Source organism: Stegodyphus dumicola, chromosome X2 (genome assembly GCF_044657685.1).
Source record: "Stegodyphus dumicola isolate Sdum_Otavi_A_Nest chromosome X2, ASM4465768v1".
NCBI classification, from domain to species: Eukaryota; Metazoa; Arthropoda; class Arachnida; order Araneae; family Eresidae; genus Stegodyphus; species Stegodyphus dumicola.
The window spans coordinates 71,448,189-71,467,214 of NC_140781.1; the positions used below are offsets into that span (position 1 = coordinate 71,448,189).

Here is a 19,026-nt window from a genome sequence, read left to right on the forward strand (position 1 = left end):
ACTTCTTATTTTCTACTTCCGGCCAGAATTATAAGCGTTAACGTATTTATGCAAAGTTTGTCTGGCGAGCGCCAAGTATTTAAGTTGTGGCTTTTTGCCAAGCGAGAGAGAGGAAGCAGTTAGTCGAAGCAGGCCGCTTACCTTAGAAGTTTTACTCAGTTGCTGGTTGCCTTCCAGGCCAGAGGTTTAATCCTCTTGATAACTTTAAACGTATTGTAGTGTTCACAGTTCTCTGTACTACATACGGCTTCCTGTTAATATAAGGCCAATCTTCCACGTTTATTATTTTAAAGTTAAATTATAGTTTTATTTTTATTTTTTTACGTTTAGACCGCAAGTAGTGGGTCTTTGTATTCCGAAGTACGGAAGTTATTGTAAATAGAGAAAAATAAAGGGTTTTGTATACCCTTCTTGTGTATCCTGTCTACTTCCCACAGTTATTGAACATAGCTTTAGTAAGCTCTCTGTTCGGAGTCAGGTCTTTGCATGTTCCCAAAGAAAGTAAGACGGAACATTGAACCTGATAAGCTTTTATCTATACTTTCATCAATAAATAAATTTATTTCTACCAGAAAGAAAACGTTTCGTAAATGTTTACGGAAGATTTGAACAATAAATTGATAAGTTTTCAGAAGTATGTAACTGACCTACGAAAGCAAAAAAATAAATAAATAAATAAATAAAAATAAAATTATTCCCAAGACATTTTACCTCATCGTAGGCTTTCCTTCTTAGCGGAAGGTACAAAATTAAAAGTATGGTTATATTCAATAGAAAGACGTTTCCAAAATGTGTTTTTATTCCAAAATGTGTTTCTATTCCAAAATGTGTTTCTATTCCAAAATGTGTTTAATGTAAATGGTGTTTTTATTCATGTTTACGAGAAAAGATCTATGGACGATAACGACGCGAAGTTGTGAATTCGAAATGTTTTGCAAAAGCATACTGCTGAATTACAGAATCCAGAAATTAATTTTTTGGGGGGGAGACATGTTAAGATCCCATCTAAAGGATAATACGAAGAAATTGTTCAAAGAGTGTAATACAAACATGGCAGTCATGCCAGGCAGATTAGCTCTATTAGTTCGGGTTTTAGATGTGTGTATCATTAAACCAGTCAAAGAAAATTTAAAACAACAGTGGAATGGATGGTTAGAAGGTAAAAAAAAAACATTTACAAAATGCTGTGTCATGCCAGTCTGGCCAAATGCGTCATGCCAGTCTAGAAATAGTGTGTGAGTGGATAATAATAAAAGCATGGAATGAAATTAAACTCGACATGATTCAAAATTTATTTTTAAGATCGAACAATCTAGTGTGAATGGAAGATGATTATTTATTTATGGATTAGAGTAATATTCGTGATGAATATGAAACAGAATTCGGTGATGTACCTGAAGATGTAACGGATGACGAGTATGACGATTTTTTCATGTTATCCGATAATGATAATTTTTAAGTTTATAAGATTTTTCATTTCTTTTAAACAAATAACATTTAGGTACATGTAGAAATGTAATTTTTATGCTCATTATTTTCCTTATTATTAAATCTATCCTTTTATATATCCGGTGTGTAACGCGCAGCCTTATATTCCAATCTTATTTTTTGTATTAAAATTGTACGTTATACTACGGAATATACGGTATATTATAGAACTTTGAAATTTATCCCGATCATGTATAGTAATTAATGGATGCATGCAAATTTTATATATTTTGAAAAGTCCTTTCCTAAAAAATGTCCTTATGAAGATTCTAAATTTAATTATGGCAGTTTATTTCTAAAATTTATATTTTTTATGTATGGTGTTTTTTTATCTATAAGCTTTTTAATTAGAGGTTTTTTTTAATTAGAGGGTAAGTTGAAATTCAGTTTACTAAATTTCTAAGGCATAACTCGAGTATACAAGTTATTTGTCTTAACTTGAATTTTAATTTTTGCATATTTACTTTTTTTTTTATTTCAAGTACGTAATGTAAAGAACTTTGTGATTATAAACAGTAAATAAAAACTTTGATATACTAAAATATCATTTCATACAATGCAAAAATACCTTGTAGAAGGAATGGAGGTTTTTAGGTCCAACTGTATATAAGCATTGCACAGACATTAGCAAGTAGTTACTCTGATTCGCATTGTGCGGACCCACCCATTATAATCAAAGCTCATTATTATATTGCATTGTATTTTCTTAGTTTCTTTATATTATATATTATCTTGCTGTACAATAACAACATCTGATTTTGCTTAATAATGAATAAACAATAAAATTTTATAATTATGCACTAGAAAAGTTTTGATTTCATATTGATAATAACACTTGCTTTTATACGAAAGATCGTTATTAGACTGTACAATTTCTTATTTGATGTTCCAGTCACCTCAAGAATTTTAGAAACTTATACTTTAGAGACTGTCAACTTGGACTCTAAATTTGATTTACAGAATCATAGTTTGTTCTAGTATTTCTAAATTACATCTTGAAACCATTTATTTGCTTTTTCATTACAATCGTAAGTGTTGTATAAAATTTCTCTGCGTTTGCTAACACTCTAATGCTTTTTTCTCAAAAGGCTTTTCTGTTGCCAACCCTATCTCCTTGTATGTATATGTAAAATTTAAAACAGTAAAAACAAATTCTCATATGTAAAATGTAAAACAGGAAAAACAGATTCGCATATAGACCTTTAAATTCTAATTATGTGTATTCCTTCTTCAAGAATACGTATTGTAGCATTTTGCGTCATCATTTCTCTTGCCCAATCACTGTCCAAAGTTCAAAGAATTTCCGAGATATAAATTCTTCAGTTATCTTGTGCACATCCTCTTTTGCCGCTTAATCTTGCTTCCTAAATGACGTCTCTTCGCTTAGCCGCATTCGTTCAATGTTCTAAAATATAGCTGCGTATATAAAATTGTGGGCCGTTTAGCACCCCTAGTGTTGTAAAAATTAATAACAAATGTGTTTTTAAAGAACTGTTCCTGTTTAAAAATAAAAATTATTTTTTAACTAGCTACTTGTGCTTTGTAAAACTTCCAGTCATCTACGCAGCAGTTTTCTCGGCCATGATTAAACTGTGAATTTATGGCTTCCCTAATCAAGCTTTCATAAAATATCAAGTTATCTACAACGAATTAATTGATCATACACGCACATACACGTGCGTATATATATATTTTTAATGTGGCATATATCATACACACATACACACGCATATACTATATATATATATGTACTATAAGATACAGTGTAGCATATATAAAGTGTAAAGAGTTTGATTATTTAGATTTAATTTGATTAAGCCTAATATTTGGTAATAAAAGCCTCGATTTAAAGAATAGACTGTAAGTTTAATAAGGCGAAACTTGTTGGGAATATTTCTTTAATCTAAGATTATGGAAAGGAAAAAATTCTGAAATCTGTGTAAAAATTCTGACAGAACATTTGTCTTGGGTAAATGAAAGACATTTTGTTGCTTTCTCTGATTTCATCTACAGGACCTTAGCTATTAACTTTTAACTCAACAGTTTTTTTTATAATGTGTAGTCTGTATTCTTTTCACCAAAATTGGATTAAATTTCACGTAAGTGCAGATTATTGTTTTACTGAAAAAAAATTAAGGAAGAGACATTGATATAAAAAAACAGAAGTTCTTGGAAATAAAGCAGTGCACAAAATAGATACAAATGCCTTTTTTCACTGTGAAGTAAATAATGTCAATAAAATTGACGCTATGGAAGACTTAAATTGACTCTATTGAAGTCAATACGAATGAAAAATTGAAAATATACAAACCTAACTTGGTGATACAGCCTTGTTTTGAAGATTTCATGAAACTTCAAAATTTCGTCAGAACGTTCGCTATCGGCGATCAAATTCGTCAGAAAGCTTGCCACAAGCGATCAAAAATCCCATATTTAAAAGTCTGCTTATTTTTTATTAAAATATTAGAAACTAATCCTTTTATTTTTAATGTATTTACTGTTAAGTGTATTCATATATATATATTTTGAGAAAATTTGAGAGTTCAAACTATGAAGATTTTCTTCGTCGTTATTCTTCCTTCCGAGATACTTTGTACAGAGATATAAGCTTCTTGCGATGTTAGCTCCTTTCGTTACAAATTAAGCAAGAGAGTCAAAGAGCAGAATATTTCCTGGGAAAAAAATCTTAATCACAGCTCAAAGGTTTCGCCTTGCTAACAAACACAAAGGCTTGTAGAGACATTAGGTATTTTTGGAAGCAGGCAAGATGAAAAATTAGCAACGACTTCGCCTAGAATCGAACCGCGGACTTCAAGAATACACACCCAGCGTGCAGACCACCACACCACGATTTCGGGAGAAATACCTTATATACTCCCCCTTTTAAAGGGCAACTGAGGTTCTTTAAGAGACCCAATTGCCAAAATTCCGGGTGTGGAGAATCATCATCCAACACCCTTTTAGCTCGGGCGCCACTGTAGAGACATTAGCTACCTTTTAGAAGCAGGCAAGATGAAAAATTAGCAACGCCTTTGCCGAGAATCGAACCGTTGACTTTTAGAATACGCGCCCAGGCGTGCAGACCACCACACCACGAAGGCATGCCAAGAAGTCGGGAGAAATACCTTATGTACCTCCCTTTTAAAGGACTATAGGGTTTTTAGGGGACCCAACCGCCAAATCCTGGGTGAGGAGAATCATCATCCACAACCCTTTTAGTTCGGGCGCCACTGTAGAGACATTAGGTATTTTTGGAAGCGGGCAAGATGAAAAGTTAGCAACGCCTTCGCCGGGAATCGAACCGCGGACCTCTGGAATATGCGCCCAGCGTGCAGACCACCACACCACGAAGGCATTCCAAGGTGGCGGGAAAAATACGTTATAGGCTTTCAAAACTGAACAAATAATCCTATGATGACAGCCTATTCATTCCGTTCCAATTGAGAGGATATTAAAAGAACCGCTTATAATTTACCAGCAAGTTAAAACCAGGCTAAAACTTGAATAGATCATTTGCTGAAGTATTCATGGATACTAAATTTAGAGGATTAAAATCTCATCTTAATCACGAACAGATTGAATAAAATTGTACAGTTTTATTTCGGTTAAGAGTCAAAAGTTTTTAGCTGTAGATAAAAAACTTTAAATTTGTCGCAATACCTACTTGACCGTTCGTCGACTGGGTACGCCTCCCACTGCTCCATTCTATTTGGGAGGAAGGGTAAGTCTCGAACACGACAAAATTAAAATTTGAACTTTATCATAAGAAATTACACACCTCTTCATTGTAAACAATGTAATCCTTTCACAAATTTGAATCACATGTGGATATGTGTCAAAAACGTTACTGACAAGGTCGCTTTTCAGCTAAGCTTTGTTGATAAATTTACGATACCTATATGCGAAACACTGATAACGACTTCTGAAATGTCATCATTCAATTGTAAGTGCGAAATACAACTCTTACAATGACAAGATAAATTTCGTAAAAAAAAATTAATATTTTATATTACTTTTTTTCCCTCGAAAAACTCCAAAAGATCAAGCAACTACATTTTATCAAACCACGTGTGTATGTTTATCAGTTAAAAGCAAAACACGATCTCGAATTCCCTTTGTGTCTCTAACTCTTAATCTTGGCTGCGAAATCAATAAATCAGAAAACATAGCTAAGGAGAAAAGTTTTGGAGGAAACAGCTTGCAAGATGAAAGTCGCTTTTTATTTATGCTTTTCTATCATAATAAAGTTAGTTGCTTCAAACTCAACAGAATATGCAACAACTGATACATTTATTGATTATTTTGCCACACCAGAAGATCAACCAAATCCCCAGCATGCCTTTATAGGTAATCTTTAACTTATTCTTTAAATAGCAAGATGAATGCGTTAATGATCATTTCAATGCTCTGGCTGTATTGTCTTATACATTTTTCTGATTTTCTTACTATAACACTTCAATATTTAGAAAGCTGTGTGATTCAAATAATGTGTTACGAAATTATAAAAAAAAATGTAATCGCATTATTCAGCATATATGTCACATGCTGCTTTGACAGGCTTAGAGCCCTCTGACTGAATTTACTGCGAAAAGTAATATTTGCGTGTATTTGTAGGATGTAATAAACTACTGCGCTTTGTATGACCAGTTTATAGTTGGTTTGCAGTTTATCTCGATGCTTTTCCATTTATTTTGATCCAAAGAGCTAATTTCCAACTAAAACATTTTTTGTTTTGTACGAAACTGGACGCAGTCTACTTATTCAATTATCATGGGAAAAAACCTTTATATGTATATTTAACAAAAGGGTGAAAATAGCTAAAAATATTAAATATAATTTTCGTAATGCAAATCAGCAGTAAACATTTTATGAATGTGGACGGACATTTAATGCATTATTTGTGCTAAATAAACATTAATTGTGTTTCGTAATACTTATGTGTTTCGATAAAAACAATCTAGATGATATTTAAACTAAAATATTAAAAAATGTTTTTAGAAATTTTCGCGTTGATTTCAATTAAAACCACAAAATCACGGAGATTAGGTACTTTGCTTTCACTGTCTACTATAATAAATAAGTACTACATAAACACTTATAAACTAATTATTTCCTAAATCATACCTCTAATTTCACGAAAGTTGTGAATTAGTAGCTTTCTGATTACGATCTTTGGATAAAATCAAATCAAATAAACGAATTGATGTAATTAAACAATGAAGAATTTCTACAAAACTAGCAATTTAGACTTCAAAAAATTATATTTATTCTTAATTGCATATTAGATGAAGTTAGTGTGAAATACAAAACAGAATTAAACTTAACGTCGTTTACTCCTGGTCGAATGTCCCCTGCCTCAATTCATTACGTGTGAAGTAGCCCCGTTCACACGTAATTGGAGATGTGAATGGCAGAGATCACTTATTATTTTGAAATTAATATGGATTTTTTTTAATGCTCTCTTTTAACTTATGCGTTTTAATCCCGATTTAAAATACAATGAAACGAAAGCTTGGTAATGTCACGCCAAACAATAAAAAAGGGAATGAAAGAAAAGACAGTAATTAAATAGAAAGCTTCACTCTGCTGAAATTCTGAAAGTTTTAGCAATGCTTAGCACATCATTATATTTAACTGAAATTTTAATTAATAGTCTTGATTTAAAATCTTTTTACAGATTTTTTTCCAGTTTTACAAATAATTAAATGCTGTACAAATTATTAAAAACACAGTTTTTGATTTCGTTAGACTACTATGCTCCTTCTTTAAGAATACATAATAATTACTATCCTTTGCATCTCATTTTTCGTCCACATTATTTTAATTTAATGACGTTGTACACCAATCTTTATGCAGGTTACGGTTCTTGAAGGATCTTTATGTACCGTTAGGTCCAATTTGTTTAGATGCAAGTACGGTATACGGAGTAACAGTCTTAGTTTTATTATTTTTATTGTTATTCTTGTAATTATACATCAATTTTGCTGCATTTTGATCTAATTTGAATCGTTTTTGATTTGATCTTCAGGAACGACGTTCGTTATATTGAATATAATATACATATATTGCGTTATTGATCTACAAATTGTCATTACTTTTAATCAACAGCAGCTTCAATCTTTTTTAATGCTGACACTGTTTTTGTCATGATTTTGCTATCGTTTTTTTTTTTTTTTTTTTTTTTTTTTCTTGCTTGTTTATTTGAAAAAACATACAGACATACAGGGTGCTTTAAAATGATTAAACGACTAAATATCATTTTAAATGGTCGCAAATCTATAGTTTCGAATCAATCATGGTTAACCAATTATGGTAAACTTTCTGAATACTACAATTTCGGTATCAGTTTGGACAGATTTTCAGAATACTAGAGTTTAGTAAAAACAAGAATTTTTAGACGGCTCTTATTCAAAGAAAGTTTTCTTATTCTGATAAGGAATTAAGAAAAGTTTCGTAATACGTAACATTAGCCCTTATAAAATAGTCAAAATTATATGGCACCTGTTAACTTGATGGAAAATACGCAAAAAGATCGGTTTTAGATGTGACACAAAATCTGAATTTTAGTATCTTAAAAAAGCTTTGAGAAGTTCTAGAAATGGAAACTTGAAACCTGCGTATTTGTATTAATGTTCTTTGACAAAAAATTCGCCTTTTAAAGTAAAACAAAAGAACAAGCCAAATAAAAAATACTAATGAAAGCGCAATACAACGTTTCTCAGGCTTCGTTGTTTTTATCATTTGAATGCACAACTTCTAAGTTTAAACTGTCTCGATTGCAGGATCGAAGAAATGCATGAGAGTGCTAGGATGTTTCGTCATAACGTCAGACTTCTTCCATCCGTTATTTCGGCCAATAAATTTCTTGCCCCAGGATCGAGCAACTATCGACACGCAGTTTCTGCTGTACACCAAAGAAAATCCTAAGGAACTCCAAAAACTTGATGTTAGCAAACCAGAAAGTATTAAAAAGTCCTGTTTAAATCCCAAACATCGAACTGTTTTCATAGTTCATGGATTCTTCGACAGCAGGTTGTATGCTAAATGGATGGAGGTGAGTATTTCCTTTGTCAAAACAAAAGTAGAAATAAATAAAATAAAATCATTTCTGTTCATTCGGATTTTGTACATTCTTGTCATTATACTATACGATATACGGCAATTTCGGATATTACAGAGCAGTTGTTGGAAATGTAAGTAAATAACTTGCTTCGGTATTAACGCGTATTAAGGAATTCTTCAAACGTCAAAATCTTTTCCTATGAATAAAGATGTTTTAAAGTAAACCGTTTCAGCAGTCCTCAAAAAGGGATGTCATTAAACCATGAAAATACTCGCTGCCTAAAGTCTAATTTTCAAATACACTGGTGTTAAAAACTAAGAGAATAAACACATTTTCGAAATCCTCGGAAAAGTGTTGAATGAAAACTAGAAAGTATAGGATTAAGCGATAAAGCAATAGCGAAGGTGTTTAATACGCAATCCTACTCGTGCATGTACGTAGCGCTGCAACAACCGATACTTACAAAGCGGTCGTTTGTGTTCCGCTCTTATCTCTTTCTTACGACGGCGATAATCATCGCGTGTGTCACAAAACTCTCAAATTTCATAAGCACTGCAGCATAATAAAGAACCATCAACGTTCATGCGACAGAATGATGTGGGAAAATCGTTATTAGATTGGATACAGGCAATCCCAATTTCTGGTATTACTCAGACTTGCAGTTCATGGAATAAATAACATTCCTTTTGGAATTTGCAATGAAAATGCTTGGTTTCTTTTCTCAACAAATTTTATTTGGAAATAAAATTTGTTGAGAAAAGAAACCAAGAATTTTCATTGCAAATTCCAAGAAATAAAAATAATTTTGTTTTAAACTGATTAAACTACTATTAATATTTTACTAAAGGGAAATTTTGACTCTTCAGAGACTATATGATAACGCATACTTATTTTATTAAATCTTACCCATTCTTAATATAGATAACTACTTTCATAATTTGAATCGAAATTGTGAAACAAATATTTAAGATAAATAGCTAAGGGAAAGAAACAACTTATCCGAATAACCTTATTAATTAAGAGAAAAATATAAACTAAAATCTCTTTATCTGCGCGAATGTTTCCGAGTTAGGTTGTTAAGAAAACATCCAGTTTCTAAAGACATTTGAGAAAAACTTCTCGACGTCTTCCCCGTTTAACAACAGCCAGGCACTTTTTTGGGAGCAGTTGCTGAACATGGCCAAACCCATCAACTTCTTAGCTATGTTACCACTGAAAACACTGTTCATGATGCACCATAAGGGAAAGGCTGATATCACACCCCTATAAGTTGGCTCAAGATGTAGTCAAGCCTTGCACTGGTTGGCTGTGCTTGTTACACATTCGCATCTGGTTTCTGACTGACAAAATGTCTCTCCTAACCACTATGAAAGTTGCAAAGAGACTTTTAGATAAAAGAGATCGCATAGCATCAGTTTGTGACTCAGGAACAACTGGGAAGTACGGAACCTACTCAGAACTCACAAAATTACTTACTTAGTGAATGCGTTATGAAATATTAGTGAAACGTGACAGTGGTGTTCTATCGGACTGGCTGGGGACCGAGATGACTCAAGGCCTCTCATACCAGATCTGGAGTACCAGATCAAAGATTGATATTTAAACGATTACACAGCAATACATACAGTCCGAGTCGAACACGGCAGTGTCATTATGGGGCCCCGCCACCTTCATACAGATCAGCATATAAACGAAGTTTCTAGTAATTGTGAAGGCTAATTATTTCCACCGTGACCAATCAGCCATGATGTATAGACACCACAAGAGACCAGCCTTGGTGTGAGTGAAACGTGACACGAAGAAACATTTTCGATGCCAAATCTCACACTAATCAAGCTGTGGTACAAAAGTGGTGGAGAAGATTGAAAATTTGCATTTGGACACTTAAATCTTGGATGTCTTGAAATTTTTAAGTCTTCCACTCTTTCAGAAAGTCCCAGAAGAAAACAAGCCAGTTAAGTGATATCAGGTGACGGTTGTAGTTAGGCAGTTTCAGCACGGCACCTAATCCAGTTACCGAAGAACATCGAAATCAATATTTCTTTACAAATAATTAAACCTTCTTGTTAAATGGTGCGGCCCCACTAGCGGCAGAGTGATTAAGACAGCAGATTAGGGGTAGTTCGACCTGGTTTGGTTTGATCTCATGCAAACGTCCTGGCTGCATGGTTGGTTTTCCCCCATGGAATTCAAAGAATGTCATGCTCTTTTACTTGAGGCAATATTATTTCTTTTTAGACTTGCTCCATACGTATGCTTTGGTAGTCTCACTATAAATCACTTCTAAAATGATAGATAATAAGCTCCATTACAGGTCCTCGAAAAGGCATTGAATTTTTGCTAATTTTTAATGGAGTACTTCTGAGCAGAATATGTTGTATCTATGTTTAAGGTGGTTAAATGCATAGATAATTTAGTTTTATAATTTACATTACAGGCTACGAAAGACGATATTTTGCTGTACAGTGACCACAATGTCATAATCGTGGACTGGAGTAAAGGGAATGGCATGCCGTACACTCAGGCTACAGCTAATACAAGAGTAGTAGGAGCCGAGATTGCACTCATGATCCAAACCCTGCAAGTCAGTTATTTCCTTGGAAATTTTATTGACTGTTTTTGAATTTTTAATTGCTCCATGACATAAGTTTAACCATAATACGAAACTACTTTAAAAATCACAGTTAAAATATAATTTCCTGAATTAAGGGTATTTAGGCTTCTTTCATTTACAGTTTCATTTACAGTATACAAGTAGGCTTCTTTCATTTACAGTTGCGGGTTAACATCTAAGCTTACAATTAAATTTCTTTTTCCTAATGCATGTATAATTATAATGAAGAACCTTGTTACTCCAACAGCTTTTAGTTTACTTCTATTGCCGTCCAGATGGGAAAGTGGTTAGTGACTCTGACAGCCGTACCGAACGGACCTGATTCGAATTCCAGAGAAAGCCTAGATGTAAATTGTCTTTCCCTTCACAGGAGGCAAAGGTGGCCGCTTATTAGGTGCCTACATAAAAAATGGCCACCGCTTCAGGGCTTTGTAACTCCAAATCCTAAAATGGCTAGTGCTCGCCATAAAAAAAAAAAAAAAAAAAAAAAAAAAAAAAGAATTTACTTCTATTTACTATAAAAGGATTTCCCAGAAACTTAATAACTTTTTCGAATTTTTTCATGAAAGCTTTGAACATCTTTTAACTTTTAATTTTATTCAATCATTTTCTCCTAGTAAACCAGTTTCCTTATATTCAGTATCTGTTTCAACTGTATCTCATAACACTACAAGAAAATTACTTCAGAGTTTACAAAATAAGGCCTTAAAAATTACTGCAAATGTTCTTTAAATCGCAAGAACTTTAATCTTACACCAATGCTCTTGTGGTCAAATGCTCTGATGGGAAAATCAAGGTGATTAACAAAGAAATTTAGTAAGAGTTCTGCGTTATATTTTTTCTTGAATAGACTCAAATTTTATTATAACTGGGAGAACCATAGCTCTGGTTTATATTAAAATACCATTAAAATACCAAAATTATGACTGCCTAGCTGGCATATGATTTCAAGGTCCTCGCATGATTTTAAATAATGATAAATGATAGATGCTGTTGCCTTAGTGGCGATGCTTTTTTCATATCTTAATTTTTATCAAGTGCTTCCAAAAGCTGTTTAGACTGGAGTGCAAGCACAGGTCTTCTGAAAAGTTTCTTCTTTAAAAGTTTCTTCTTTTCTTTTTCTTCTCATATAGAAAGACTAGTTATCCGCCAACTAGCAGTTTGTTAACTGCAAACCCGAAAGAAAAAGATACAACTGTGTGTTACTCTTCAGTCCCACCACGTATTTTAGCATTTTAAAAGCGTCTATTTCCTTTGCATTTAAATTATTTGTCACGTTTATTTACTGTAAAGTTTTAATAACTGCTGTTTATTACAGAAACTTAAAGGACTCTCCCCAATGGATTGCCATATAATCGGTCACAGTCTGGGAGCTCATATTGCCGGATATGCAGGAAAGAGACTAAATAAGTTAGGACGCATATCTGGTAAGAACAATTGTTTTCAAAAAATAAACTTTTCAAGGCGTCTGAAGTTAGATGGAGAGTAATTTGAATGCTTAATTAAAATAATTGTATAGTCAAAGATAGCAGTGTCTTTCTCTTAACACTGCTGCTACATTTACTACGTAGGAACACTTCCCGTCCGTGACGTTCTGGTATACAGTATGAACAAATTATGTTAAACAGGAGTATGGGTATCCGAAGAAGTCGATAAAACCTTAATTTCTTTAAATTTTGATCAAATTTCAACTAACAAAGTTTTTAAAATAAGATGTCGAGTTTAATGTAATTAGTCTCAACAATGTAAATGGATAAGTTTACATGGTCTTCTAAGTGTAAAAATATCAATCATTGAAATATTCTCTATATTTTAATTCATTAAAAATAAAAAGTTCCATACCTTTCTACGAGTAGTAGTCAGGATTACGGTTTTACTTAATTATCAATATCACCAAAATTTAATATATACAGCATTGGATGCAATTCTGCAATGAATCACCAAAGCAAGATTCTTTTACTTTTAGAATTGCTTCTTAACCTGCTTTCAAATAAACCGAATTGGAATCAAACTTAACATGGGAAAATGATGTCAGTCAGAAAATTCATTCTGGAATACCTCATTATGTTTTGCATGTAAATGTACTGAGCTTTAGCTTTTCAAATAATTAAAACCTGATGAATATTTGTTAAGCAGATATTTACACGAATTATAAAAAACATTTTTTAAACAGTAGTTCCCGGCGCTATAGTGTAGAGTTATTAGGTTATTTCGAAGCAGGAGAGATGAAAAATGAACAAACTCCCTCGCCGGGAATCGAACCACGGATCTCTGGAATACGCGCCCAGGGGGCCGGCCACTACACCACGAAGGCACGCTAAGAAGGCGGGAGAAATACCTTATAATTCTCCACTTTATTTTTTAAAATTCTTTTAATGGAAGTAGTTATTTAATCCTTTCGCAAGGTTTTTTCTTTTATATCGACGTTACAACATTTTATTGACACACAATATTTGTAATGCATCTTTGAAAGCCAAAACTAAAATATTTTTTCCCCTGTAAACATTTAAGGTTTGGACCTGGGACATATATGTCTTATTGGTCTTAACCACTGGGCTGTATATATCCCAACAATATCTAATTAATATGGTTCATCATAAACAAATTTTATTCATCAGTTCTCGAATGAACCATTCTAACCTGAATGGGGATAAAATATAAACAAGCTTAACTAACGGTAGTTCTCAAAACAGTCGAAGCATAGTTAAAGACTGCACATTGAGCAGATTATCTTAGTCCGATACTTCTATTTCTATTGGGAATATTAGCAACAACGTCTTCATCTTCAACATTTAACATGCCTCAGGAAACTTCGAAAGAACGTCCGGTTCCACCATATCGTTGATAGACTACGTTGTGTTGTTCTCACCGCGAGCTATCATGGATTCAGGAAACGGCACCAGGAAGTCCAGAAAAAAAACTTTTTACTGTTTGTTTTTAATCAAAAAAAAAACAATCCACGAATTTACAAATGCTTTCATAAACATATAAGGTATTTCTTCCATCTTCTTAGCATGCCTTCGTGGTGTAATGGCCAGCACGCTCGGCACGTATTCGAGAGGTCCAGTTTCGAGTCCCAACGAGGGCATTGCACATTTCTCATGTCTTTCTGTTTCGAAATAACCTAATGTCTCTACAGAGGCTCCCGAACTAAAAAATGTGGTGGATGATGATTCTGCACCGCTTGCCTATTGGGTCCCCTAATCACTAGTCGCCCTTTAAAACAGTCACAGTCTTCCGACTTCTTCGCATGCCTTCATCGTGTAATGGCCAGCACACTCGGGGCGTGTAAGAAAGGTCCGAGGTTCGAGTCCCAGGGAGGGCATTGTTCATTTTTCACGTCTGTCATCATCAAAAATCCTAATGTGTCTACAGACAAACGAAAAATACCTTTTCCCACCATTTGGTGGCATTTTAAACATTTCTTAGATTTTTATTACCTGGTTTATTAAATCTATTCCTCACAAAACTCGTATTTTGCTTCCATTTTCGTGTTCTTTTTACTGTTGTATTTTCGCTTTATGTCTGTAGGACAGCATTTAGAATAAAGTCACCGAGCACATGTCATTCTGTTTTCTGTTACGCTGTAGAGACATTAGGTATACTTTTGGAAGCAGGAAAGATGAAAAATAGCAACCACCTTTGCCGGGAATCGAACCACGGATCTCTGGAATACCGGCCCAGCGTGCAGAACCACTATACCACGAAGGCACGTTAGGGGAAGCGGGAGAAATACCTTATAACGCAAAGCTCCTCTTTCCCTCTTTTTGTGAGCTTCCTCGCTTATTTGGACAGATTCTTGATAGACAGATTCTCGCTTATTTGGACAGATTCTTGCATGTTTCAACGACTAGCCATCTGATTATTTACTTCAAAGTGATACTTGTAAAGAAGCGATCTAATGCAAGCACCACATTTTTATCTCGCCTTGTGCTAGTCACTTTCCGCATAACTGTTTCGCCAAAAGTTCTTTCAACTTCTTCCTCCCCCCCCCCGCCAAAGCAAATGTCCAACACGGTTCCCGTTTTGTGAATCACATCGCTGTCAAACTTTGATTCCTGTGTCTTCTGGGTTCATAACGACTATCTCTTGAACTTAAACATTGACTCTTCGATCGATTGAAAAACCCTTTCCTTTTTTCATGCTTTGAAGGTTTATTTGAAACATGAAACGACGTGATTTGTGTTGTTTACGTATTTTGATCTTCCTATGGTGAGAAAATATAGCTTTGATGTTCATGTTTTGCTTCTGCTTTGCCAGACTGAATTTTTTATTGCTAGGTTTCTGAGCGAAGTGCTTCGTAAATTTTGGCACCTTCCTGTAGCATAAACGAGCACTCAAGGAGAAGCATAATCTTTAAAAGCTACATCAGCTGAATTATCTTATCTTTCGAAATCACTCATTTGTGCATCTAGATATCAAAATGAAAAGACGTTTTGGAAAGCTATTCGAAAACGCATCCAGTTCACTTGAGGAAGGACAAGACCAAACAACAAAATAGACGGTAATTTAGCTGGAATTTTTATGTGAAGCTGGATATCTGCCCTTGTACGAGGCTATAAAATAGCATCTAAAACAATGTTTTGCAATGCGTTTTCTTTTGAAACGATGTGTCTCAGTTCTCAAAGCATGGGCAGTCTCTGTTTTTATCTTAGTGGCATCAAGCTCAATGTGCATCTCTGTTTCATCTGAATTTGAGAAAGGCGACACTGAGTACTGAAAGTTTGGATCAGCCACATCATCTTCTAGGTCGATATCTTCGCTATCCGACTTCTGCAGTAGTGTTTATATTTCTTCATCTGTAAGCTGGCAGTGAGTCATTTCCAAAGTTTGAAGAAGAATTTTGAACGTTTTGAATAACTGATAGTGCTAGAAGATGGTATGTGCATACATCGGAAACTAAAAATTCTGATGTAACTATGTTGATTTATCAGGCTACATAAGTTCCGCCTACATTTCATATTGCTTACCAGGACTGATACGACGTGCTGATACTACGCATTACTGGCTCCATGAGCGTTTTTTTAAACTTTCGTGGGACCTATATGTTCCATTAATCGCGAGAGGGAATTTATGTTCATTATTTAAGGAAATAAGGCACACGTAGGTACCTTTTCAGGACACTCCATATATACGTAAAATGAAAGCAAAAACCTAGAAGATAGTAAAACACATAAAATCGTAATTTGATGGATTTCATAGAATAGGTTTGCTTTTTGGAAGGAGAAAGCTGACTATTAACTGTTATTTAACTCAAGGAAAGTGTTTAGACTTCAAAAATACTTTTTTTTTTTTTCAGCTCTTGGAAAATATCTCAGAGTTCTAAGGAAATAGAAAACCAAAATGTTTACTTAAACCCTTAATGATTGTTTATTTTTTCTGATAAAACGTCGTAAAAAGCTCATTTTAAAGAATAAAATTTCAAGCAAATTAAGATTATAAGTGATAAAAGTGGTTAAAATTAAATAAAAGCTAATGTTATCTAGTTTTCTTGGTTCTACGCGAACGCATAATGGAGAGAAAAAAAGCGAGAGGGAAATGCCGCTACAAAAAAACTTCATAAAATTTATCCTGTCGGAAAATAAAAGATCACTAAGTATTTTCAATTTCTAAATATCATAGTATAAAATAGCGCGGTGAAAAGATAAAAATAACTTTGAAATGTCACAGAAATGTACATTTTATATGTGCAAGATAACAAAAGTCTATAAATGTATGCTTTTTTGTGTTACTTTGCTTTTCATTACATGTTCCGCAAGATGTTTTTAAAAATTTCGAAACTTCAACCTCGATTTCTTGTTCCCGCCCGCAATGTTTTGGACTTGCTTTGTTTTCTTCTCTCGATGGTTTCTTAACAAAGATTTCGGAAAACACGAGATTTTTTTAACAAAACCTTAAAGGGATACACGTTGCGCTCTTCAATATGCAATTTCTGCAAGACTCACGTATAAACTTATTCACTCATAAACTTATTCCAAAATTCTAGACGTCATTATTGATATTTGTTTGTAAAATGTAGTATTTTCTTTGCATTGAAAGCAGACATACAGAACTTTTTCCGAGCAGATCGCTCTGGAAAAGCTTGTTTGTTTAATGCTCTTCTGATCATTGAGCCAGAAACTACAATGCTTGATACTTGTTCTAACTCAGCTCTCAGTTTTGGGACTGAAGCATGAGGATTTTGTTTTATTTATTTACTTATTTATTCAAATTAAGACTTTTACATATCGGCGTTGGTTTTTGAGGAAGTGCACTGCGAGGTTTATGTGCAAGAGTTCTGCATACTTTATAATTTGTTATTATATTTTGTATTGTAGCAAAGCTCTTATATAAAATTCTTCCAGTTTCACTGCAGCAATTTCCTTCTTTCACCAACTTAACAGCTAATTTTCTTTTTTCTAATGTCGTTCTCTTATTTTAGCCAAGAGTGTCAAAATAAATCAAAGTAAAATAAAATCACATATAAATATTTTCAAAATAGTTAATTTCGATAGTTTTTTGTTTGTTTTAAAATAGCGGACACTTGCCTATAACGGCATTGGCCCCTAAGGCCAGAAAGTGGTGGCCATTTTATTGTGCAGGCACCTAATAGGCGGCCACCGTTACCTCCTACGAAAAGACAGAAAGTTTTACATCCAATGTTTTCTCCGGGATTCACACCCGGGCCGGGATCTTCGGTATCGCAGTCAAGCTTCTTTAACCATTATACTGTCTGGGTGGCGTTAATTGCAATAGTAAAGTGTAATCACTTGTCATTTCAAGTCCCCCCCCCGGGGATTGACTCTGGCGAACGCCTGAAAAGTACTGGTTAGGATCTGTACCTAGGCAGTCTCAACCACGGGGGGTATATAATTTGACTTCACAGGACTAAAACCCGAGTATTGTACTCAGGTTGGTTCAGGCTTGGCAAGGACCGTACTGGTACTGTCGTGTCTGTTCCTTCGGCTGTGGTAGAGCTATATTGGATATCGCCGATCGAGTCCCCGGGTTTTGACCCCATTCAGTTCTCGTGGCGGCAACTGACAGGGTGGACAGAGCACCTTCTACAATGTGGTTTTGCCGATGGAGTGGTGTCCAGAGGCAAGGTGACAGAGTTTCAAAATAGCAACGTTTTCGTTCTGCCCAATGCTTTGTAAAAGCCGGGCGGGAACTGCGAGGGTTACGCCCGCGAGGATGAGGTCCCACGGACGACGGATATCTCTGTATGGGTCCTCTAGAATATAGACCTGGGTCGCAAATCCTTCGTCTGGTGTGTCTGTCATTTCAAGTTGTTTTTAATGTCCTAAAAGTGGGCGTATGAATAGTTTTGCCACTCACCTGTGTAGAACTTATCACCATAATTTTGCACATTTTATGCAAAAGGTAAATCCTGAAGACTTTCATTTTAGTTTCTTAAATCAAAATATATTCACTATAAGTAAAAATAAAAAATAACCTCATTTTAAATACATCTTCAAAACTAGAAACGACTTTTTTAAAGTTTTTAATACAATATGAATACTTCTGACATTGTGGACGACTTTCCTCACTTTTCAACTACGTAGATTTGGCAGCACTATGTAAAAGTAGTCAATATTTGTTATAAATCACACTTCTGCAGTGTGGCTGTAGCATTTTAAACTCTCTTCGGTATTCGGAACGATTGTTTCTATATAGGTTGTGTGTTGCGTAGCATATGACTTTATTCAGCTCATTTTTGTGAAAATTGGCTATTACTGTTCCGTATTTGTTAAATTTGCAAGTATAAGGATTTATAATATATCTTTTTAAAATGAATTATTATGGGCTAAAAGATACCTCAGAACATCATACTGACAAAATGAAGATGTAAGGAGTTAAATTAATCTATTAAAATATATAT

At 34.1% G+C, this 19,026-nt stretch overlaps 1 protein-coding gene across 1 annotated transcript in view; it reads left to right on the forward strand.

The window, feature by feature from the left end:
- The first annotated feature begins 5,614 nt into the window (after positions 1–5,614).
- LOC118184498 (pancreatic lipase-related protein 2-like) overlaps positions 5,615–19,026 on the forward strand; it is a 43,206-nt gene continuing 29,794 nt past the window's right edge. The window contains exons 1-4 of the mRNA XM_035354175.2: positions 5,615–5,835; positions 8,271–8,542; positions 10,989–11,135; positions 12,484–12,592. Of these exons, the coding sequence (XP_035210066.1) occupies positions 5,694–5,835; positions 8,271–8,542; positions 10,989–11,135; positions 12,484–12,592 (670 nt within the window). The 5' untranslated portion in view covers positions 5,615–5,693. The remainder of the gene's footprint in view (positions 5,836–8,270; positions 8,543–10,988; positions 11,136–12,483; positions 12,593–19,026) is intronic.